This window comes from Microcaecilia unicolor, chromosome 1, assembly GCF_901765095.1.
Source record: "Microcaecilia unicolor chromosome 1, aMicUni1.1, whole genome shotgun sequence".
Classification (NCBI taxonomy): Eukaryota; Metazoa; Chordata; class Amphibia; order Gymnophiona; family Siphonopidae; genus Microcaecilia; species Microcaecilia unicolor.
Genome location: NC_044031.1, coordinates 719,618,812 through 719,644,818, shown reverse-complemented (window position 1 = coordinate 719,644,818; position 26,007 = coordinate 719,618,812). Strand labels below are relative to the sequence as shown.

The 26,007-nt window shown below is 46.2% G+C and overlaps 1 protein-coding gene across 1 annotated transcript in view; it reads left to right on the top strand.

Moving 5' to 3' along the window:
* The window catches only part of SHC4 (SHC adaptor protein 4), a 147,626-nt gene that overhangs the window by 27,081 nt on the left and 94,538 nt on the right, over positions 1–26,007 (top strand). Inside the window, 1 exon segment of the mRNA XM_030190420.1 lies at positions 20,727–20,797. Coding sequence (XP_030046280.1) covers positions 20,727–20,797 — 71 coding nt within the window.

Below are 26,007 nucleotides of genomic sequence, written 5' to 3'. Positions count from 1 at the left end.
TGACGACTCTTATGTTATTTCAAAACTCAAATGGGGGTAGAGTCATATGGTTGTGGTTCTAAAAAAAAAAAAGCATGTCCTTAGTCTTTTGCTGAAATATTCAACATCCATAAGTGAAAGCCTGTAGTCTACCCTAGGGCCAGCAGCTGGGCCAGTTCTGTTTTCAATGTTTTCTTTTGTTACTCCTCTTTTTTACTGTGTTGTGTGCTGGCTGCTCTTTGTTCTTACTGATTCATCTCAGAGGAGATGCTAATTACTCCCTGTCTCAAACTGTAACCAGATGAAATGCCCTATTTACTAAATAACAGTCCCTATCTTGTTCGTGACTATGTTAGCAGAAGCTCGCTCTGCAACACTTTTCAGTGGGGAAACTTCCCCAGTCACATGACGTTCTGCTATTCACTAGTGCAAGGTTCTCAACCAGTGGCATAGGAAGGGGGGGGCGGTGGGGCAGTCCGCCCCGGGTGCACGCCGCTGGGGGGGGTGTCGTCTCCGTTGGTTCCTTGCTCCCTCTGCCCCGGAACAGGTTACTTCCTGTTCCGGGGCAGAGAGAGCAAGGAACCAATGGAGCCGACGCAGCTCCCAGCGACGTGGACTCGGGGGCGGATCGGCCCGCCCGCCCGCCCCCTCGCTTCTAAAGTAAGTAACAATGCGCTCCGGGAGGGGAGGGTGCACGCTGGAGGGGGGGTGCGTGGGGGGGGGGTGCGCCGTGCTGCACCCGGGGGGGGGGGGGTGCGCAGCGGCGACCCGCCCCGGGTGTCAGCCGCCCTCGCTACGGCACTGTTCTCAACCCAGTACTCGGGACACGCCTGGCTAGTCAGGGTGTCTTATTTAGCACATGCTAAATTCATTAGTACACCTTAGTAAAAGGACCCCTTAGTTTGTGCTAGACAAAGTCAGCCACATGGGAGCCTGTGTTTCTACTACTGTAGTATTTTCAGTGTGTCTGCATACTAGCATCTGAATGAATCATGTTTATTTTGCTTCATTAATTTGTATTCAGTTTTAAAGTTTTATCTTACATTTCTCAAATGAGAATCAATGTCCAGTAGCATTACTCAAACTAACATTTAAGAGTTCCCTTGCCGCTACAACTATTCTTTACCCTCTCTCCTCTCCCAGCCTTCTCCCTTTCCCTCCCCTGAGTGAGTGATTTTTATGAGCACCCATTTTCAGTGCCAAGGCTGCCATCTTTCTCATTCAGGAAGTTATTTCTACATGGACGAACATTTCCTGCTATGCTGATGAGTTTTATGGTCATTATAAAATGTATGTACAGTAGACACCCTTCCAGCCAACAGTAAAGGGGTATATGAGCATCATGCATGTAACATCTGCAGGAGCTCTGCTTCTGCGACCTACTGAAATGACTGATGCTTAAGATAGTGAAATGCTTTAATGGAATCAGTACTGGCAAGTTTCGAATCCTTGAGTAGATTTTCAGCAGGCGGTGGTGAGTGTATTTTTAGCTGCTGTTGGCATTATTCCCAGATGTTCAATGCTGGGTCATGTCCAGGCACCAGCATTGAATATTTGGGTTTATTCGGCAGTCTATTTCTTATGTGGTTAAGTGCGATACATAGCACTTAACTGACTAAGCGACACCGAGTAAAGATAGGACTGAATTTAATGTGGTCTAATATGGCTGCTTAACTTAGGTGGTTAAGAGCTTGAATATTAGGACTTAACCATGTAAGTGCCGACTCTGCCCCCAGACTGCCCACAAAATAGCTGGCTGTCACTTTAACCGTCTCTACAGATGTTCAGTGGCACTAACTGGTTAAGCTGTAGATAAGTGGATATCCCCACACAAGCAATTTAACTGGTCAGGAGCCATTTCTGGCCAGTTTTTGATTTGAATATCGACCCCCTTGTTTCTAAGTGAGCTGCTTCTCTTGTTGGCTGGTCAGAAGAAATGAGGTTTTACTGCATGGAGATCATATATTTGATTGCTATGTATCAGAAATCTGCAGTATTCATCTGTGAGACTTTCACATATCCCCCGTTCAATTCAGAAGACTTCAGCATTGTCATATATGTTCCACTGTCACTGTGAATTTTGTCATTCTTTCACTGCCATGAGTAAGTCAACAAATTGGGAAGCTCGGACAACAAAAGGAAAATGAAGCCACTAGTGACATGGGAATATCAACAGCATGCGTAATACCTTCCAAAGTGTATATCGGTAGAAATAAAAAGTCTGCTGGGAGCAGATCTCTGAGGGACATGAATAAAAGATCACATATTTTCATTTGGCTTTCCTTTGCGGTCTCAGCATGATGGTGTTTCTTCAAAGCTGCCTTAGCCCGGAAATGGCAGCACCCTGTGTGACCACTGGCAGTGAGCAAGACTCACCATAATCAAGATTTCAAAAGTTATTTGAGGGATAGTTCAGTTGAGCTGAAGGCGGGAGAGGGCCTGGCTTCTCTTCAAGGTTCAAGTTACTATATGTATGTTTATGTCAGTGGCATAGCTATGGGGGCCTGGGTCCTCCAATTTGAGTTCAGGGGCCCCACCAAGGTCTGCTGGTTTGGCTGGGGAGGGTCCCCAAGTCCTGCCGCAGAAATCTTCCTGCAGTGATATTTGCTGCCGTGCTGCCTGCCCTGTTTTCCTCCTCCGCATTTCACACATGTTCAATTTCACTCAAAACATGCATGCGTGCTGGGGAGGGAGAGCAGGGCATGCAGCGTGGCGGTGAATATCACCACAGGAAGCTTCTGCTGGTGGGGCTTGGTGATCCCTGCCAGCCCAGGTGTGTGGGGATACAGCAGGAGTCGAGAGTGGTGGGGAGGCGGGGCAAAATGTTTTCTATCTTTAACCAGTTTTTAATCCACAATAGAACACTACCTCCTATCCCATGACTTTCCAGTTTCCTCTGGAGTCTTTCATGAGGTATTTTGTCAAATGTCTTTTGAAAATCCAGATACACAATATTGACTGGCTCACCTTTAGCCACATGTTTGTTCACCCTTCAAAGAAATGTAATAGATTGGTGAGGCAAGATTTCCCTTCACTAAATCCATGTTGGCTTTGTCTCATTAAACCATGCTTTTGAATATGCTCAGTAATTTTGTTCTTTATAATAGTCTCTACCATTTTGCCCAGCATCGATGTCAGGCTCACCGGTCTGTAATTTCCCTGAAACCCTTAAAAAAAATCGGCGTTACATTGGCCAACCTCCAATCTTCCGGTACCATGCTTGATTTTAAAGATAAATTACATATTACTAACAATAGTTCTGCAAGTTCATTTTTAAATTCAATCAATACTCTGGGACGTATACCATCCAGTCCTGACAATTTGCTACTCTTCAATTTGTCAAATTACCTCATACATCTTCCACGTTTACAGAGATTTGATTCAGTTTCTCTGACTCGTCAGCATTGAATGCCATTTCTGGCACTGGTATCTCTGCCACATCTTCCTCTGTGAAGACCGAAGCAAAGAATTCATTTAATCTACTACTACTACTACTTATAATTTCTAAAGCGCTACTAGACGTACGCAGCGCTCTTCGCTATGGCCTTGTCTTCCCTGAGTGCCCCTTTTACCCTCTCAGTCATCTAGCAGTCCAACTGATTCTTTTACCGGCTTCTTGCTTTTATGTTTAAATCATTTTTATTATTCACCGAGATTGACATTTAACAAATACTTGTCAAGGAAAGTACATATCAAAAGTTGTCATCTAACATCTTATGTTCAATACAAGAAGGTACGATACATCTTTTATTTTTTTTTTTCCCCCCACCTTCCCACCCTCCCTACCTGAACTTGTCTTCTTATCCCCCCCATCCCACCCCCCACCCTATCCCCCCTGTCTCTATAACTTCAACATAATGGGTTACACAGACCTCCAACCAGTAGCAGACGCAATAATCTTGCCTCTACTTCCTTATACCTGAAGTACATTCAATGTGTTGGAATTTACACTGTAAGCTCATTTATCAGAAAGATATACACGAAAGTATCCTGCCAACCAATTCCCTGCCAGATGATAAGTTAAAGGAGCTTCACAAAAGGGTCAGAAATTTAACAGTAGACTACGTGCTTTGGGTGTGAGTGTGACCCAAAGCGGCTCCCACTGTGCCCTGAACCTTAGTCCCCCTGTGCTTTCTAAATCAGGTACCCCACACCTGTCTATTCTCATTTGTTTCACTAATTGTGAACGCCACACCTGTAATGGGGGCGCCTCTTGCGCTCTCCAAAATTGTAATATAGTGTTTATTCCAAAATAAATTGCTACCTTTGCAAATGCCTTGAAACCTTCTGGGGGATCTGTGGTGTACTTAAACATGTTAAATAGAATTAAAGGTTCCCTCAGGAGAGTACAATACCATAATTGATCTATCCCCTTTAGAACTTGCTTCCAGAACCGCTCTACATAAGAACAGCTCCAAAACATATGGCCTAGGGAAGCCGCATTCTGATTACATTTTGGGCATGCGCCTGTTGTATTAAATCCCGCTTTTTGTGCTCTCTGCGGAGATATATGTGTCCTAAGCAGCCATCTATATAGCCGCTCCCTCTGCGGAATAGAAAGCCTCTGCTTATAAATGGATTTTAGATATGCCCTACATTCTTCTTCAGTAAATGTGCAACCTAGATCCCCCGACCACTCTCGTGCTATCCGCCGAAAATCCAACTCTGCTGTGGTATCTTTGAATTGTCTGTGATGGAATTTCAGCGGTACCGGGAGCTGAGCTCCCAGTGTAAACTCTTCCGAGAGGACCTCCACCACATCTTCTGTAAGGTCTGTCCATTCTAATGTGGCTACATAATGTCTCAGTTGACAATATGCAAAGTAATGCCTTGGGGGAATCCCATATCTGTCCTGCAGCTCTGTATACTCCTGAATTCGTCCCTCTTCTGTAACTATGTGTGCCAAATATATGATCCCCTTTTTTGCCCAACTACTAAATGTACTAACCCCATGGCCAGGGGGAAATGCTGGGTTGTCACATATTGATATCCAAGGGGACACGCGGGAAGAAAAATGATACCGTCTACACACCCATCTCCAAGTGTCCCTGAGAGATTTTAAAAGTGGGTGCCTCTGAAATGCTGAAGCGGGCAGCGGAGCACCGGTGTGGAGTAAGTGGCTAAAATGTATATCTGAAAACACCGAGGTCTCTACCGGAGTGACGGAGAAATCCGATGTCCCCCGATACCAATCGTTTATATGTCGCATGGAGCACGCAGTCGCCAAAAATTTAATACTTAAGAGTCCCATGCCACCTCCTTCCCTTGGCGCCACTATTTGATTATACGGTATTCTCGGTTTCTTCCCCTGCCATAGGTATGTTTGTATTAGACATTGTAGCTGTTTATCATCTTTGTGTTTCAAAAAGAGTGGTAGTTGTTGAAAGACATATAACCACCTAGGAGCCACCACCATGTTGAATAATGCTATTCTGCCCCAAATAGTGAGTGGTAGTTCCTTCCACATCATCAGTTTACTTTTAGTCATTTCCATTAATGGGCCTATATTAACTCTATACATAGTGGACCTATCGCAAGGAATGTACACCCCCAGGTATCTCAATTTTGTTGTCTCCCACCTAAGAGGGGCCTCCCCCTTCCAGTGCGGTTCAGTTCCCGTATTCATGGGCATCGCACAGGACTTAGAGAGGTTAAGATCGAATCCGGATAACATCCCATATTCCTTTATCAGTAATAGGGCTGCCTCAAATGACTCCCGCGGGTTGGTCAGCACCAGGAGAACGTCGTCTGCGTAGGCCAATGCACGGATTTCCTGTCCCCCCAACCGTACTCCACAGATTCTGGGGTCAGAGTTAAGAAGACGTAGCAACGGTTCTAGCGTTAGGTCAAACAGGAGTGGGGACAAGGGGCAGCCCTGCCGTGTTCCTCTCCCTATCTTGAACCTTGTCGAGAGTCCCCCATTAGCAGTTATACGTGCTTCCATACCGGTATATAGGGTCTCAATTGTTTGTATTATTCCAGGAGGGAGTCCTATCCACTCTAACACATAGAATAGGAAGTCCCACCCTACCCTATCAAAAGCTTTAGTGGCATCAAGGCTTACCAATATCCCAGGTGTCTCGTTGTACTGACACTGTGCCATTGCAAGTAACATTCTCCTAATATGTACAACAGAATGTCTTTTGGGAATAAAGCCCACTTGTGCCGGTTCTATCACATTGGGAATACACCTGCCGAGCCGTGAGGCTATGATCTTTGCTAAGAGCTTAATATCGACGTTGATTAACGATATGGGCCTGTAGGATTCTGGTTCTTCAGCCTCTTTCCCAGGTTTCAGTAATAATGATATACATGCAGTGTTTTCATATAAGGGAAATTTCCCTTCTTGTATCACTGCTTGGTGGTACTCAAAAAGTGGCTTTATCAATTGGGGTTGCAATATTTTATAAAATTCTCCTGAATACCCATCCACCCCCGGTGACGAAAACGATTTTAACCCTTTTATAGCCTCTATTAACTCTTTAGGCTGGATGGGGACTTCTAGACCTGCTATATCTGGCTCTCCAAGCTTTGGCATCTTGGCTCTTCTCAGAAAGTCACTCATTCGTGCCTCCTCTACCGAATGTTCGGCTGTGTATAATTTTGTGAAATGTTCTTGGAGTATTTGAAGAATTCTATCTGGGCAATTAGTAAGGCTTCCCGCCTTTTCTTTTAGGACCGATATGGTTCTGCCCCCCTCCCGTCTCCTGACTATCCGTGCCAACATTCCCCCGGCTCTGTTCCCAAACCTATGGAAATTGTACTTCTGAAAAATCCTATTTTTTAACACCCTTTCATGTAGCAGAGAATTCACAGCTGCCTGAACAGATAAATAGGTGTCCCTGTTAGTTACGGTTTGCCGTTCCATATAACGGTTCCTAGCCTTCTGTAGTTGTCTATTTAGATGCAGGAGGCTAGCTATGTTCTTTTTCCGCTTATTTGCAACAAAAGCGATTATGTCCCCTCTGAGAACCGCCTTTCCAGTACACCAAAACAATTGGGGGTTAGATTCATGTTGCCTGTTGTATGAAGCATATTCTTCCCATTTTTTGACTAAGAATTTGTGAAAAGACTTATCTTTTACTAAGTAACTAGGGAACCTCCACTGTCTGTTCGGCTTGTAACTCCCTGGTGCCTCCAGCTCCAACCAGACAGGGCTATGATCTGATACCAATATCTCTTCAATTTTAGTGTTTCTGACACATGTGAATAATGCAGGTGAAGCAAACATATAATCTATTCTACTCCATGTCCCGTGTGCTCTAGATCGATGTGTGTACTCTCTCGAGTCTGGGTGTAAATTCCGCCATGCATCTATTACAGAAAGTGAATTGCTGAATTCTTTTAACATTCTATATCCCTTATGATTCTCTCTCCCCCCGTGTCCTCCCCCCGAATAGTCTATTCTTGGATCCATCAGTACATTCATATCCCCCATAATCACCAAATGTTTACTTTCATAGGGGAGCAACTGTCGTGATAGTCTGGGGAAGAAGGAAACATCCGGGGGAGTGGGGGCATATACATTTAGCAGGTATAATTCCCTCCCCTGCAACCACATTTTAATCAATACAAATCGCCCGTTAGGGTCCTGCAGGATTGTCTCCACCGTGCAGGCCAGTTGTCGGCGTATACAAATTGCCACACCCCCTCTCCGCCCTTCTGGGGATGCGTGTATCACTTGCCCCACCCATCCCTGCCTCAACTTTTCGTGCTCTGCAGCTGTCAGTTTCGTTTCCTGTAGGCATGCAATATCTGCTTTGAGATGCTTCAGGTGCGTTAGGATCTTTTTCCTTTTAATGGGAGACGAAATGCCTCCCACATTCCAAGTGACTATTTTACAATGTGTTAGTACTTGGGTTTAATACTTCCATAATAGTACACTTGAAAAATTCAGCCGCTGGGTCCCAGCCCTTCCCCAGCAGCTGCAAAAGTTGTGCTCTGCTACTTGTTCTACTCTTCGGACCTATATAGTACCCATATGTTTCGTTCTTTTGTTTGACCTGAATTAGAGACTTATACCCTTTTATCAGAATCCCTCCCACCCTTGTTATGGAATCCCCTCTAAACCCTCCCTCCCCCCACCCCCTACCCTCCATTGAATGAGGACCCTTGTCTTCTATCCCAACCCTTAACTTCTCTTCTTCCTTAGGTGTTATACCGCTATACGACTCCCCCCCCCCTGGTGCACCCTCCACCCCTCCCCCACCCAGAAAGGGGAAGGAGCCCCCTCCCCCCCCCCAGACGACCCTCTCGGCCCTCCTTGCGGAACCTTCAAAGAAACTTTCTAATCAACAATTAATACTTTTAGAACATTCAACATAACAGTTCTTACTCCACATTATATAACCAAATATATCGTTACTTGCATGTCTGCCTCCTCACTGCCCTCTTGGGCCTGTAAGTAAAAGACAAAACCAAGTCCTTTACTCTAATGTAAGTTTTTTTGGGGGTGTGCTCACGGAGGCGCCTCCGCTGGTGCCAATAACTCTGTGTCTATGAACTGTTGAGCTTCTGGGACTGAGTGAAAGGACCGCCATCGATTTTCATGTTGGATTTTCAAAACAGCCGGGTATATCAGCATAAACCGTGTTCTCCTATTTACCAATGTTGTACAAAGTGGATGGAACCGGCGTCTTTGCTCTTGTACTCCGGCCGAGTAATCTTGAAATATTTTTATCAGGTTCCCATCGTATTTCAGGGTATCCCTTTTCAATCGGAAGCCCCTCATAATCTCTTCCTTGTGCAAGTAATTGTGGACTTTGATGATCACCAACCTCGGTCGTTGTTGCCCTTGTTGCCAGCGGCCAAGTCTGTGGGCTCTTTCTATACACAGTTCTCCATAGCTGTCTGACAGAGCCAGTTCTTTTTTAAGCCATTGTTCCAGCAAGTGCCCCAGAGATTTTTCAGGGATTGCTTCTGGCAAGCCAACAATTCTCAAATTGCATCTCCGTGCTCTGTTCTCCATGTCCTCAATCTTGTCTTGTTGTGTTTTAAGTTGTTCCATCAATCGGGTGACGTCTTGGGTAGTCTGTGCTCTCGTATCTTCCACGGCTGAAATTCTGTTTTCCGCCTCTCCCACACGCCTCACTGTATCTGCCATGGTAGCTTCTAAACTGCTCATTTGACGTTCGAGCAGGTCAAACCTTGGGTTAAGTGCGGCACTGACCGCCATAGTTATCTGTGCTAACTGTTTTTCAGAGAAGTCCCCAAGTTTTTCAAGCTTCCCTTCTGCCATCTTGGCTCCTGTGGGCGATATGGGACTCTTCCCTTTATCGTATTTGGCCCCGCTTCGGGTTGTTCCTGTTAGCTTAGGCTTCAAAAACTGCTCCATACAGGGTGTTTTATGTCTTTGCAGAATCTAGGCGTCTGATCTTATAGTGTGGGCGCTTGTGCTGCATATATTACGAAAGCGTTCTATGTCTGGGCCCCACAGACCCACCTCCACCTGCTTTCCGCTAGTACTGGGAGTCAATTCTCCCCCACTACCAGGCTGCGGGCCCAAGCCTCTCTAGAATTTTACTTCAGTCTCTCCTGTATCCCCGAGGGGGGTGCTCTTCTTTTCTACACTGCTGAGGCCTCCGCTCTTAAGAGATGCGTGCAATTGTGGGTATTATTTAGCTTGATTGTGATGTATGTTCTAATGTTCCTGGCCTCTGCCACAACGAGCCAGTTTGTGGGCCACTCTGTATTTCAGTGTTTCCTTCACTGTTCGTTCGCCTGGAGGGGGGCGGGGGGGGGGACCCGGGAAAAGCAGATAAATTTAAGTAGTCGCACTCCCCCTTATCCACTAACCCGTTCTTCCTTCGGATTTGCTCAAGCAATCCCCCGTGTTCTTACTCTACGCATTATGCCTCTTGTTCTGTTAACTCTCCGTCTTCTTGCGCGTTGCGCTTCCGGTCGCCATTTTGGTTCTGATCACGCTCGCCGCTATCGTCAACTGTGCTGTACTCCCGGGCATACCAAATGGACTTCCTTATGTGCCCGCATGTATTGGGGAGCTTTAGGTGTCGCCAATTGCCGTGGAGGGGCTCTTAAGAGCAGGGGGGTGGAGGACCCGTCGGCGGTGTCGCGGAGCTCTCTCAGAGCGCGGCCATCTTGCCGCTCGGCTCCACCGGAAGTCCCGGCTTCTTGCTTTTAATATACCTAAAAAAGTTTTTGCCTGCAATGCAATCTTCTTTTCAAAGTCTCTCTTTGCCTTCCTTATCAGCACTTTGCATTTGACTTGCCAATCTTTATGCAGTTTCCTATTATTTTCAGTCAGATCCTTCTTCCAGGTTCTGAAGGATTTTTTTTTTTCTGCTCTACTAGCTTCCTTCACCTCACTTTTTAACCATGCCCTGTCGTTTGGTCTTCCTTCCTCCTTTTTTAATAGACGGAATATATTTGGCCTGGGCTTGGTATTTTTGAATAGCATCCATGCCTAATGTAAATTTTTGACCTTCGCAGCTGCTTTTTTTTCACCGTTTTTCTCATTTTATCATAGTCTCCTTTTTGAAAGTTTAATGCTAACGTATTGGATTTCCTGTGTGTGCTTACTCCAGAGCTTATATCAAATCTGATCATGTTATGATTACTGTTATCAAGAGGCCCCAACACCATTACCTCCTGCACCAGATCATTTGCTCCACTAAGAATTGTTCCTCCTGTTGTTGGCTTCTGAACCAGCTGCTCCATAAAGCAGTCCTTGATGCCATCAAGGAATTTCACCTCTCTAGCATGCACCTGGATCTTGCTCTGGTCCAAGGCCTATAAAACAATCACTGCTCATTCAGGCGACGCTTACCACGCTTAAGCCTTCTGTCCAACTCTAGGCCAGCTGGAAGTTGGTCAATGGTCCAGAATAGCAATCTGGGGGTTTGGGAGACACTTTACCAAACAGGGTTCTGCTCCGCTCTTTAGTCCAGGAACCACATAGCACTTTGGAAGGTTTCATAAACAAACTTTACTTTTATTGAATTTGTCTGCAATAGGCAGGTAGCAATTTGAATTTTCCTTCGATACAATCCAAATGTTTCAACTCTGAAACAGTTTTGGTGCCAAGGCTATTGGTGTTTGTAGGAACCCCTATTCAGGTCCTTTTCCTCCTTAGGGTGTATGTACAGGGAATCTCTCAAATTGGGGCTATTTTCATATAGACAAATCCTCCTGTCCATGCCTATTCTGGTAGTCAGATGTCAGTTTACAAGGACTAAATTTCTCTTGCTCTCAATCTCTCCTCTTCCATCAGTCACAGACCCCTTTAGGGCTATCCTTCTTCCGCGAGTGCACCTCGCTGGGTCACACTCTGGCCTTGAGCAGACGCTTTTCTGCTCTAAGTCCCGCTCCTGGATAGGATTCCTGAATCCTACCGGAGCTCTCATTCCTTCTCCAGATATTGTGAACATGGCAATAACTGCTCCTTAATTTCTGCCCAATTGCAAATGGTGCTCCAGGATCTCCCTTCCCCTTCCTGGTCACTTGGCAGGGGCTTGCAGACAATTAGAGTTCACTAGGTACCCTTAGTCAGAGGCAAAACCAAGGACATCTTCCCGCTCAAAATCTCCTCTTTTAGTATCTCTTAACTCCACCTCCTCTGTCACTCTTCTCTCCAGGGGCACGTTTCCTCTGCATTTTGTTTCATAAATACTCACAAGGGCTGGGTTTCCTCCTACACAGGGTCCTCCCAGTTACTTCCCTCAGTGACTGCAGTCCTCACAGGGCTATCTTTCAGTAATCCCAATTTAACAGGAGATTACATTTATAAAAGCAGTAGACAGAGCAGGACTGCAGGTGGACAGCTTGAGAGGGGGTTAAAAAGGGGCAGAGACGCACTGGAAGGGAGATGTGAGGAAAGAGCAAAGGCATATAGGGAAGGAGAGAAGAGAGAAGAATAGAGACAACTGGGGAGGGAGAGAAGGAAAAGAGTGCAGAGGATGATAACAGTGAGGGGAAAGAGCCAGGCAGAGACTCACACAGGTGAGATATGTTCTTCTTTCTCCTGACACTCCCCTTGCATCTCTGTTCTATAGCCCCTCCCTTCATAAGAGAGACAGATAAAGGAATGGCTTTAGGGCCATGAGGCTGGAACAGGGGCACCACAGTTATAGAGGCATGTCCCTCACTGCTTCTCAGGTCTCTGGGGGAGCGTTCTCTCTCTCATTGACTGCCCAGGGCATCACCTCAGCTAAGGCTGGTTATGGATGGATGGAGAAGATTGATGATCAAAGAGAGACCTACAGAAGAGAGAAGATCACAAGCACATAGGCAGTAGCGTAGCCAGAGTTCAATTTTTAGATGGGCCTGAAGGTGGACTGGGTGGGCACTGGCCTCGTATTTCCTCTCCACCCGCTGCCCTCTCCCCCCCCCCCCGCCCCCTGCACATGATCAGTTCCGGTCATTTTTACTGCCCTGAAGCGCCGTTCTCCCTGCAGCACCGGCGATTCCCATAGTCAGCCTTCTGCCAGCGTGCGTCGTCGGGGCCTCTCCTCAGGCGCGCGTCCCACCTTTGCGGAAAACAGGAAGTTGCAGAGTAGACGGGATGCGCCTGAGAAGAGGCCCCGACGACGCGTGCTGGCAGAAGGCTGACTATGGGAATCGCTGGTGCTGCAGGGAGAATGGCGCTTCAGGGCAGTAAAAGTGAGCAGACCACGCGGATGGGGAGAGCGGGCAGAAGAGGCAGGAAAAGATTGGAGCCTCACTTGGGAGAGCTACGTCACTGGTTGGGTTGGGGCTAGTTAGGGTGGGCGGGCCTGGAGCAAAGGTGGCTGGACCTGGGCCCGTCCAGGCCCGCCTGTGGCCACGCCCCTGCGACATAGGCCAGAGGGAAGAGAACAGAGACACACATACAAGGCAGGGATATTCAGTTAAAGGGACTATATATAGAATTTATGTAGGATTGGAAAACCCAATTGTGTTTTGTATTAGAATTGATGGATTTGATGGTTAATTTTAATACTGTGAGACTACTGAGAAATGTTGCTTTTCTTCTGGAAATGATAAAATATCTGGGAGACATCCAATTTGGAAAACTTCAGATTTGCCCTATATTGATAGTTTATGGGGTTTTTTAAATATCTGGGATAATACAGTGGGAACATGAATTGAATATATGGAGGATTGGAGAATCTGATTATGTTTATGTTGACAGGGATGTACCTGATGGTAAATTTCAGTGTGTTTTCTATTTCTCTGTAAATTATCAAATCCTTAATAATAAGCCTAGAACTTTCTGGACAAAGTGGAACATAAATGTTTAAATTAAACTAAAATATAGGGAAAGTAAATGTTTAGAAAAGTAAAATCCAAATCCCTCATGCAGAAAATGACTTGTTACATCTTTTCCTTTAATAACAGTGCTAGAAGAGAAATGCAGTAAAATTGGGCCTGTGTTTGTTCATTGTCCTGTACAGAGTGGGAATACGCAGGAGGAAGTAGATACCATGAGATAGGACAGCTGGCAGCATGCATGAGGCCTGGCACCCAGAGCAGCCAGCAGCTGAAAGAGGAGACAGTGATAGTAGCCAGATCAAGGTTTGGTGATAGAGAGGGGGCAGCTCTACATCAAGACAGAGGGGGCAAATGTGTATGGAGCTACATGTGGTGCCCAGAGCAGCCAACGAAAGAGGGCATCCCCCACCCCCAAGAGACCTTTATTAAACTACAGCAGGGTTTCTCAACCCAGTCTGGTTTTCAAGATATCCACAATGAATATGCATGAGATATATTTCATGCATCATTGTGGATATCCTGAAAAACCAGACTGGCTTGGGGTTCCCTGAGGACTGGGTTGAGAAACCCTACAGCAGTGGCGTAGCCAGACAGCCAGTTTTGGGTGGGCCTGAGCCTAAAGTGGGTGGGCACAAAATTATCTCTGCCTTGCCATACCTCCACCTCAAAATATAAATACTTTAGCTAATGAGGATCCTCAAGCTCTGTTAGCTGAAGACTTTCTCCGAAGGCAGCCAGACCTCCCCTCCACCAAGCTCGGCAGGCAGCAGCAATGTCCCTAAGCCACTAATGCCAGCACCACATGCGAACTTAGTAGTCGGTGGCTCAAGGATGCTGTCACTGACTGGAGAGTCTGGCAGAAGGGAATTCTGGCTGCCCTCGGAGGAGGTTCCCAGCTGGGGATGCTTGGGGTTCCCCACCAGTTATAAAGCAAGGGTCAGGGCCAGTGTTAGACATGCTATGGCCCAGGTCAGAAAATAAAGGAGGGCACTTTCTCTGATCCCCTCTCCTCCCTGCCTCCCCTCCAATTTCCCCACCTGCCAATACTAATCACACCGACAGACCTTCACCAAATACAGACCAAGGGATCACAAATTAGAAATTAAAATATTTACACAAAAATTGAATTGAGAACCCCAAGAAATTAAACTTAACATATACCACAACACTGGAGAAATAACAACAGAAATGCATTTCCTTTCTATTGAACACAATGTAAAGACAATTGCTATGCACATTTCCGAAAGCTAATATATTCCATTTAAAACATTCAAAATAAAATGCTTTTTTCTACCTTTGTTGTCTGGATGTTTTATTTTTCCATTATGTTGGTTCCAATTTCCTGTCTGTCATCTACTAATTCTCCTTCAAGTGGCTGCTGTACATTTGTCTTCTCTCTGCTGTCTATTCCCACACTACAACTACCTCTGATATAATGGTCATTCCTTTTTAGTTCTGTCCTCTCATTTTTTTCTTTTCTGCCTCTGTCAACTCAAATTTCAACCTCCTTCTCCTCCTTTTTACTTTTCAGCTACCTATCAGATTTCTATCTTCTTCTTTCACCCACTAGCTCTCTCATTCCCCATCTCACTCCTTCCCCAGGCTTCCATTCCCTTCCATCTTTAATCTATTCTCCATGACCATATTTCTACCCTCTGTAATCACTATGCTGTCATCTATTTTCTTGCCACCCTTCTCCTCCCCTTCCTGGCCTCTCCCACATGGTTCCACCATTCCCAGCGCCTTCCTTCCTCCACCTTTCTAGCCCAGCATCTGCTCTCTCTTTCTTCCATCCCCACCTTTGTAGCCTGATATATCCTGTCCGTTCTCTCTTCCCTCCTGTCCTGTTCCCCATGGTCCAGCATATCTCCTTCTCTCTTCCCTCAATCCCATTGTCTGGCATCTCTCCATCATTTTCATCTGCTCCTGGATCCATCTACTTCTCTCCCCCTCTCCACCTATGCATCTCTTCCTGCCTCTCATCATGTCCTACATCTCTCTATCCCCCTCCCTTGTACCCCAGAGCCAACTTCTCTCTTCCCCTCCCTCCCTCCCATGCAGCATTCATGCCCTTCCTTTGCCATGTCCATTTCTCTCTCTCCCCCTCCTTTGTTCCCCAGGTCCAACATTTCTCTCGTTCCCCCCCCCCCCCTCATTCAGCATCTCTCCCTTCCTCCCTTCCACTGTCTTGTCCAACGTTTCTCCCCATTTCCCCATGCACCACCTCTCCCTCTCCTTCACCCTTATGTGCAACATTTCTATTTCTCGCACCCCTCTCAGTTCATCCAACACTTTTCTCCCGTCCCTCTTGTGCCCCCCCAACCGGTCCAGCACTTTTCTCCCTTCCCCGCCTCCAGTCTCAGGTCCGGCACCTCTTCGCACTGTAGTTCCAGTGTTCCCTCTTCCACGCCCTGTCCTAAATAGGAAGTTGCGCTGTTGCATCAGTGAGGGCGCCGTGTGACGCAGCACAGCGAACATCGGAGCCTGTCTGTGTATCTGTGAATCGCCGCCGGGTAGCACCAATCCTGCAAGCTGGAAGCACCAGCAGAAACAGGGAGGAAAAAAAAGGTGTTGGATCTGTGAGACGACAAGGTGGGAGTGGAGGGAAGGGATCATGGGTGGTCGGGGTGCACCATTCCTGGGTGGGCCTTGGGCTTAAGTGGGTGGGCCTGTGCTCACCCAGGCCCACCCGTGGCTACGCCCCTGCCCTACAGATGTAGAAGATTTCACATCCATTTCCAGTTTGTATCCTGTGGAAGTGCTTTGGCTGGAACACTCTGTAATTCAGTGTGAGGTCAAGAAATAATATAACTAACAGAAAAAGTTTTATAATGCGACGTGGAACCCTGGAGGAAGGGTGCACATGGTTCTTATTGCACATACTAGCTTTAAGTAAAAGGTCCTTTTGTGAGACAGTGATAAGATCAGTGCCTCTCCTCTTCATGGCAATTTATTGAAAAAAAAAGTGCTATTGAGTTTTTTCAGCTCTGCTCAGAGTAGCTTCCCACGCAAGGACCCAGAATGCAAGAATGGACTTAGTCATCATATGATCTCCAAGTCTGACTCATCGACTCCTCTGAAGGTTTCATTTTATCAGAGATAACTGAGTGTAAAGGCTGCCTAGCACTTCTTATCTAATAGAACTGAGATTTTAAACAATTGTAAATTGCAAAGGGATTTTACAAATGATTACTGCAGAATGTACTCAAAGGTAGTTTTTTAATGAGGGAAAAAAGGTCACAATTTATGGTATGTAGACATTTCCATTAATGACCTTGTATGATTCACATCCTTGTAGGGTGAACACCATTCTAATAATTGTGGTGGCAGTTTTCAGTAAGCCGCTCAGCAGCACAGTACGTGAATTGTTTTTAGGGATGTGCCTGTGAAAAAGCTTTATTTCATGTAGTTAAATTTGTGTCCTTTTCTGTGCATTGTTTCAGACTACCTGTCGCATATGTTTGATTCAGGTTTTTAAGACTGATATTGAGTTTGGGTTTTTCTCCCAAATGCACTCTCCCATCAGATGCTTTTCCAAAAAATTGATGTCAGGTGTATAAAACACATGGTTGTGAACCTTCAGCTGGGCCCCCTCCAATGTGTGTAAAACAAGAGACTCTGGGCCTGTAGCCATCATCCTCATCCATCCTCACTCAATCTGTGTTTAACAAGTGTGTTCGAGCCTTTAGCTAACCTCCGTCCCTGTTTAATTTGTGCAAAAAAAGGGAGTCTGACCCCTCAGAACATATATTTCCCAACGCTGAACTGGCAGATGGATGGCTCCTTTTCTGCTGCTGTAACAGTGTTCAGCTTTGCTGCGATAACACTACACTAATCACCTGAGAAAACTAAGGATAGTCTACCTGGTATCAAGATTGGAGGGGGAGGGAGATGGGACTTGATATACTGCCTTTCTGTGGTTACAATCACAGCAGTTTACATATTATATTACAGGTATTTATTTTGACTTGCTCAGAGTCACAAGGAGATGCAGTGGGAGTTGAACCCAGTTCCTCAGGTTCAAAGCCTACTTACTAACCACTAGGCTATAGCATTGTCAGAGCCACATGTAAAAGAAACAGCAGTAGATAAAGCAAAGTCCTGTTGCTGGCTTGGTGTGTGGAGTTTTATGGGCTAAGGGGTCGGTGGTAGGACTGGGGCAGGGCCGGTGTAAGACCTTTTACACTTGCATCCCCTCTAGACGTTCTAGTTTTAATAATTAAACTCAACCATCAACATCACCCCAACACCCACCATGGACATCATCCCCCTTATTCTAGAACAGGTTGCCTACATGGAAGTGCTTTCTGCGCAATTAGATTTATAGAATACTGCCAGCCACACAGGTAAGTGTAACATAGTAGATGACGGCAGAAAAAGACCTGCACGGTCCACCCAGTCTGCCCAACAAGATGAACTCACATGTGTCATTTTTTGTGTATACCTTACCTTGATTTGTACCTGTCTTTTTCAGGGCACAGACCGTATAAGTCTGTCCAGCACTATCCCCACCTCCCAACCACCCGCCCCGCCACCCACCACCGACTCTGGCACAGACCGTGGAAGTCTGCCCAGCACTATCCCCACCTCCCAACCACCAGCCCTGCCTCCCACCGCCGGCTAAGCTTCTGGGGATCCCTTCCTTCTGAGGAGGATTCCTTTATGTTTATCCCATGCATGTTTGAATTCCGTTACCGTTTTCCTCTCCACCACCTCCCGGGGGAGGGCATTCCAAGAATCCACCACTCTCTCCGTGAAAAAAAATACTTCCTGACGTTTTTCTTGAGTCTGCCCCCCTTCAATCTCATTTCATGTCCTCTAGTTCTACCACCTTCCCCTCTCCGGAAAAGGTTCGTTTGCAGATTAATATCTTTCAAATATTTGAACGTCTGTATCATATCACTCCTGTTTCTCCTTTCCTCCAGGGTATACACGTTCAGGTCAGCAAGTCTCTCCTCATACGTCTTGTAACGCAAATCCCATACCATTCTCGTAGCTTTTCTTTGCACCCCTTCCATTTTTTTCACATCCTTCACAAGATACGGCCTCCAAAACTGAACACAGTACTCCAGGTGGGGCTTCACCAACGTCTTATACAGGGGTATTAAAACCTCTTTTCTTCTGCTGGTCACACCTCTCTCTATACAGCCTAGCAATCTTCTAGCTACGGCCACCGCCTTGTCATACTGTTTCGTCGCCTTCAGGTCCTCAGATACTATCACCCCAAGATCCCTCTCCCCGTCCGTACCTATCAGACTCTCCCCGCCTAACACATACGTCTCCCGTGGATTTCTACTCCCTAAGTGCATCACTTTGTATTTCTTCGCATTGAATGTTGATTGCCAAACGTTAGACCATTCTTCTAGCTTCTGCAGATCTTTTTTCATGCTTTCCACTCCCTCCGGGGTGTCCACTCTGTTGCAAATCATAATGTCATCCGCAAAAAGGCAAACTTTACCTTGTAAACCTTCAGCAATATCACTCACAAATATATTGAATAGAATCGGCCCCAGCACCGATCCCTGAGGCACTCCACTACTCTCTTTCTCTCCTCCGAGTGAACTCCATTTACCACCACCCTCTGGCGTCTGCCCGTCAACCAGTTCCTAATCCAGTTCACCACTTCGGGTCCTATCTTCAGCCCTTCTAGTTTATTCAAGAGCCTCCTGTGGGGAACCGTGTCAAAAGCTTTGCTGAAATCTAAGTAGATTACGTCCATAGCACGTCCTTGATTTAATTCTCCGGTCACCCAGTCAAAGAATTCAATGAGATTCGTTTGACATGATTTCCCTTTGGTAAAACCATGTTGTCTCGGATCTTGCAACTTATTTGCTTCCAGGAAATTCACTATCCTTTCCTTCAGCATGGCTTCCATTACTGTTCCAATAATTGAAGTGTGTACTTTTACATAAATGGTAGTAGCGTGCCTCAACACTATTCTGTGCACAAAAATGGCATAACACATAATTATTAGAGGGTAATTCACAGAATACTGTAAATTATTTCCCGGATTCTATATATGGTGCTCAAAATTGCATGCAGAAATATGAGCATGTGCCCAATTTCCACATGCAATTTAATTGAATAATGAACCAATTAGCACTAGTAATTGGATACTAATAATTATCAGTGCTAATTGGCAACAATTAGAATTTATACACGCATCTTGCTAGGCGTATTCTACAAAGATACGAGTGTAAGTTCTAGTGCGTGGATCTGAAAAGGGGGTCATGGCCATGAGAGGGTAACGAGTATTCCAAGAATTTGCACATACTGTTACAGAATACGCCCGATCTGTGCCTAATTTGAGCATGGGGATGTACTCCCGATTTTAGTTGGTGTAAATCCTCACGCCTAAAAGTTAGGTGTGGATCCTAGCAAACAGCACCCAACTCAGAGCACTATTTATAGTGCTTAGTGCTCATTTTTTTTACGCCAATTTTTCAACACCATATACAGAATTTGGTCCTATGTGTGTAAATGTCACATCTAGGCGGTAACATTTACATGAGCCATAGACCTGTTGTAAATATTAACGTCCAAAAGTAGTTAAAATGCAAACGTCTTTATTAGAAAAAGTCACCCAACGAGGTCCATGTTTTGCCCACTCATGTGCTACCTCAGGGGTACAAGGCAAAGTGGGAATGCTAGAGAGATCACAATCCCAATTAAACTATGAAAATTGTTCTCACAGACCTCTTATGTGAGAGGACAGGTACAAATAAAAAGTAGCACATATGAATTTATCTTGTTGGGCAGACTGGATGGACCGTGCAGATCTTTTTCTGCCGTCATCTACTATGTTACTATGTTATGCTACAACAGCTGCTGGGGGGCCTTGGGGGGGGGGGGGGTTGTAGTCTCATGTAGGGGTTACCACATGCTGGGGGGCTGTTACCATGTAGATGCCCTGCCTGGGAGGTATACTGCTGTGGTGGAGGGGGGTTACTGCATCAGGGGGTTGTAGTATCAGAAGGGTGGTTGCTGCGGGAGGGGGTTTGCGTCGAGGAGGTTGTCTGGCTGCAGGAGGGTGGGGAACAGATGCCTTGAAAGCTGCCAATGCTGGGATCTGGGCCCTTTACTGAGTGAGCAGCGATTGTAGTAAGCTGGTCCTACATATATGTGTGTGTGTGTGGGGTGAGAAAATTCTACATTTGTTTTCCCCACATTTAGGTTTCTAACATTGCCAATTCCTCAGTCCTGCACCTGCTTTACAAGAGGTTCTGCATTTAGCAGAGAGGAATTCACACATCAATCTAAAATCTGCCTGCACGTCAATAACATGCATTAAACAGTTCCAGTGTGCATGAAAAAGTTTCAACTAACAGGAATGTGCAAAAGGAACCAAAAATGTGTGAAAATCAGGGGAAAAATGTGAAAATGTACACAGACACATAGACATACATGTAAAGAGAGAGGCTTAGGCAACTGTCAGAGGTTCTAAAATTATGATCATTGTTCATTCTGTGGAGTTGTAAGGAGAGAAGTAATCCAAGGTTTTGCAGAGATCACTGTTATTGTTCTTTGCTTTTTCTTAGTACATGGGCTGTATTGAAGTGCTGCAGTCTATGAGGTCCCTTGATTTTGGCACACGGACTCAAGTCACAAGGTAAGACAAATAAATTTGTACTGCTGGTAATCATCCAAGGCAGGGCCATAGCCAGACCTCGGCGGGAGGGGGGTCCAGAGCCCGAGGTGGGGAGGCACAGTTTAGCCCGCCGACACCCACCACCACTTTGGACGCCAACACCGACTCTCCCCCGTTGCCGCCGCCAGGTACTTTTGCTGACGGGGGTCCACAACCCCCGCCAGCCGAAGTCTTCTTCAGCACCAGTCGACCAGCACCTTCACTGATGATATGTTTTTAACTCCTGACATCCTGCGTGTACTTTCTGTATGTAGCCCTATGCAGGATGTGCATGCAGGATGTCAGATCATCAGCGAAGGCGCCAGAGTCGACTGGCGCTGAAGACTTTGGCTGGCGGGGGTTGGGGACCCCCGTCAGCAAAGGTACCTGGCAGTGGCAGAGACAGGGAAGGGTTGGCGGCGGGAGGGGGGTCCAAAGTGGCGGGAGAGGGGTCAAAAGTAGAGGGGGCCAGGGCTTAATCTGTGGGGACCCATGCCCCCATGGCCCCTCCTAGCTACGCCCCTGATCCAAAGAGTGTAGATACTTGGGGGGGTGGGGGAGAAGAGGACCATAACTAGCTATGTGTGGCTGGTGCGTCACAATTGCACCCTGTCCATTGGCTTCCCTTGCTGATGTCAGGAAAGTGGGTGGGGTGGGAGCATGACGGGAGCACATGGCGACAGTGTGCATTTACGGTTTGCGGCACTCCTGGGGGAGAAACTATGTAGCTTTATGGAATGTTACAGGTGTAAATTGTTAAAGGGTAAGTCGAGGCAGGACCTGTAAATGACGGTAAATATAGGATGATAAAAGCTGCACTAGGAGGTTGTTGTCTCTGTGTGGGGTCTGTCTGTTTTATTTTAGCTATATATAATGTCTTTATATTTTATTTTGAGTATGATGAAAATATATTTCAATTGTTGTTAACTCATTGAGCAGTATTATTGCTTTTATATAACATAAAAGAACATAAATGCATGTAATACTATGGAATAAAAGTGTGAACATGCAGTGCTGCATGATAGTAATAATAGAATTGTGTCTTGGGCTAATGAATATTGGAAGGCTGATTAGTAATCTTAATAATTACAAATATGGGACTAGAGTCAATATACAGCATCTAAAAAATCAGAGACAAGGGAGTAGCGTGATCAACAGGACACTTCCAAGCAAAACCAAGGAGATGAGAAAAATATTTTGTATCAGCGATTTTCTTGTTTAGTTCTCATTGGACTTGATCTCACTTTAAGCTCCATTGATGCTTTTATCCACGTAATTTGCATATTAACCATTCATTAGTCTTTTTAAAGACTCCTGAGGCAGGTGGTGTTCACCGAAACACGGTGCTGTGTTGAGTCTTATCTACTATTAAAGAATATTTTTCCATCTCTCGTCTCCTTGGTTTTGCTTGGAAGTTGATCACACTACTCCCTTGTCTCTGCATTTCTCCTCGTAGCAGATCCAGTTTCTCCACTTCTGTGGTTGTTTTTTGTGTTGTTACCTAAAAAATCGGCACAGAAATAAACATACTTAGCGCTACTCTATAAACCTTGCCTGCTGTATTCCATTCAGTGCTCTGATGTCTGTGTTTGAACCAGTGGCGTAGCTATGTGGGGCCAGGGGGAATCTGCAGGACGTCAGAAACAGAAGGAAGCCTTTTGCGAGAAGAAGAGGACTTTGGCTGGCGGGGGTTGGGGTCCCCTGCCAGCAAAGGTAGGCGACGGCGGGTTGGCAGTGGGAGGGGGGGTCGAGAGGGTTGGCGGGGGGGGGGGGGGGGGTCGGTGGCACCAGGGGAGGGGGCTAAAATGTGCTCCCTCACTTCGGGCTCTGGACCCCCCTCCCGCCAAAGTCTAGCTACGCCCCTGGTTTGAACCAGTTCCAAAAAAAGTATCCAATATCTATCCCTCTTGGCTGCAGACTCTCCTTCTCTTAGGCTGCCCGCTGCAGCTTCTCAGTCATTGAGCTGGCCTGGATTTGCCCAGAAAGCAGAAACAAACCCACACAATAATGAAAAATAAAACTATTGTCTCATGTAGCCATTTGCCGCTGAACTCCGGCCTTCTGTGAGTTTGTGATCAGCAGTGTGCAATCAGTTGAAAACAAATGCTGTCCTTTTCCACTCCTAGACCTTTCTTTCTGTGACCCATCCAGCCAGTCCTCTGGCCCTATTTCAAGGCAAAATACAGTGGCAAAAAAAAGGGAAAATGGTATCCGGGTACTTTAAATTCCCCCGCCAGTCCTCTAGCTCTATTTCTAGAAATGAGCAAACACATTGGGAAATCATTCCCTCTGACTTTCCTTTAGCTTGCCAGAAAGCCAGTCCTTCATAAATCAGTTTCTTGAGTCCCAAGCCCTGCCCACCATCAGTGTTTGCTGGAACACCAGCTTTAAAATATGGTGAGGAAAAAGAAAGATAAGGTCAGAGGCACAGCATGGAGGCTTTACCTCTCTCACCTGCAAACCAGGGGCGTAGCCAGAGATAGGCAATTTTGGGTGGGCATGAGTCCAAGGTGGATGGGCATGGAATTCATCCCCTCCCTCCTCCCATCCCTGGCTCCCCTTTGCTCTTCTTTGCTCCGCTCTTTGCTCTTCATCCCTCCCTCCACCTGCAAGCTCAAAATATTAAATACCTGAGCAGGAGGGGATCTTCAAATCTGGCAGCTGAAGATTTCCTCCTGCTCAGGCAGTCAGTGCTCTTCCAAATGCAGTCAGCAGCACTTTCCTCGAGCTGATGCCACGGCCAGCAGGCTGTGCATGTGTGAAAACTAAGCATGCGCAGAGGGGCTGGTGTTGGTGTCAGCTGCCATTTGGAAGAGCACCGGCTGCCTGAGGAGGAGAAAATCTTTAGCTGGTGGGGTTCAAGGATCTCTGTCAGCCATAGCAAGAGTGCCATAATTTTGGGTGGGTCTGAGTCCAAATAGGGTGGGCCCTGGCCCACCCAGGCCCACTCATGGCTATGCCACTGCTGAAAACTTTAGTCTTTTTATCTGCCTGATATCACAGCACCGATACTTCTGCTAGGAGTTTTAGTATTAGTTATTTTTGTACTTGCAGCCTGTCACAACTCTCTTCAGTATTTTTCTGCCAAGGACCTTCTGTGCTTTTCTTCTTGAAGTTCTCTACCATTCTAGCCTCCGTCTTTCACTTTGAGAAGGTGTTCCAATATAACCACCAGCCTTTCCATAAAAACATTTTTTCCTAATGTTGATCCAAGGGTACCCTTTGAATCTTCATATCACTTGTAGAACTACCTTTCCATTTAAGAAGGTTTGCTTCTTCTGTACTGGAGTGAATGAGTTTCCTAGTGGTTAGAGCAATAGGCTGAGAACAACCAAAGCTAGCATTCAAATCCTACTATTGCTCCCTGTGATTTTGGGCAGGTCTATTACCCATGATGGCCTCAGGTACAAACCTAGATTGCAAGCCTTCGCAGGACAGGTAAATATCTATTGTAGCTGAATGTAACTCACCTTCAGCTTGAATCCTTCCTGAAATAAGTCAAAGAACTGAGAGAAGAGGTGGCAAGGTTGAGAAGCATCAGCGAAAATGAGAAATACATTGATGAAATGTTTCATGAAGCATCAAAGAGTTCCAGCACTGGGGAAGAAGAAGCTGTGCTGAAAGAGGACAACTGGATTCAGATCACGAGACCCTGCAGGATCAATGCCATGACTCCACCTGTCCTCAAACTGAAGAAACGATATGCAGCCCTGGAAGTGGAAGAGATGAGAGCATCCCAGAGAGAGGAGGAATCGGAGCTCGAAATCCACAAAGTTGCTGGATCAGTGACTAAGAAAAGAAACGTAGTAGTGGTTGGCAATTCTCTTCTGAGGGGTACAGAGGCATCCATCTGCAGATCAGACACGATGTCCCAGGAGGTGTGCTTTCTGCCAGGCAGGGGCGTAGCCAGACAACAGCTTTTGGGTGGGCCTGGGCAAGAATTGGGTGGGCACCAAGTATTCTCCCCCCCCCCCCTCCAAAAAAAATTTATCTCAGCCAGTGGGAAACGCTTCTTTCCACCTTGGCAGCAAGCATGCACTGAAAACTGAGCATGCACAGGTGCCAGTGTTGTGGAGAGTAGCATGTTCATTACCATCAGGGGGAAATCTTCAGCTGGCGGAGCTTAGGATTCCCACCAGTTACCACTAAACATGTGCTACTGTTGGGTGGGCCTGAGCCATAAATGGGTGGGCCCTGGCCCACCCAAGCCCACCTGTGGCTACGCCACTGCTGCCAGGTGCCAAAATTCAAAATGTTACAGAGAGCTTGCCAAGACTCTTCAAGCCTAATGACTATTATCCAATGCTGCTTATCGAAGTTGGCACAAATGATTCATGGCTCTGGGAGAGAGGGTGTAACAGACAGGTGCACAGGTGGTGTTCTCGTTGATCCTCCCTGATGAGGGTAAAGGCCAAGGCAGAGAAGCTCACCTCCTGGAGATGAATATGTGACTGTCAGATGGTGTCATCAGGAGCATTTTGGCTTCCTGAACCAAGGAATACTTTTTCAAGGTCTGCTGAGCAGAGATGGTGACCACCTATCAAAGAAGGGAAGAAGTGTTTTCAGCAGCAGACTGGCTAACCTACTGAAGAGGGCTTTAAACTAGAATCGTTGGGGCAGGGTGATCAAAGCCCCCAAGTAAGTACAAGACCTCAGGTAATTGAAAATTTAAATATCTCTACACAAATGGGAAAAAGGGGCAACATCTGGAAAACAGTATATACTATGCCCGAAGTATTGGAAATAAAGTTTTAGATCTTGAGGCTATAATGGAAGAGGCTGATTTGGATTTAGTGGTGATCACAGAGACATGGTTCACAGAGAGCCATGATTGGGATATAGTTGTGCTGGGATATAAACTGTTCAGGAAAGACAGGAAGAGTGGCATTATTCCCCTAATTCTATGAAAGTTACCAGAAAGTGCTAATTAGCACCAATAATTGGCTTTTTAACAAGCAATTATTGACACTAATTAGATTTAATTGGCATGTATGTTCATAAACATGTGCAATCTGAAAAAGGGGGGACAGAAATGGTAGTGTCAGAGGCATTCCTAAAATTAACATGGGTTGTTAAAGAACAACTGGGATATGTGTCGCGGCCCTGAGGTCACTCGGGTGGAGGTGAGCTCTCGAGTTCTCCCGAGCTCTATGAGGCCCAGGAAATAACCGCGCACCCCGAGTCTTCACCTG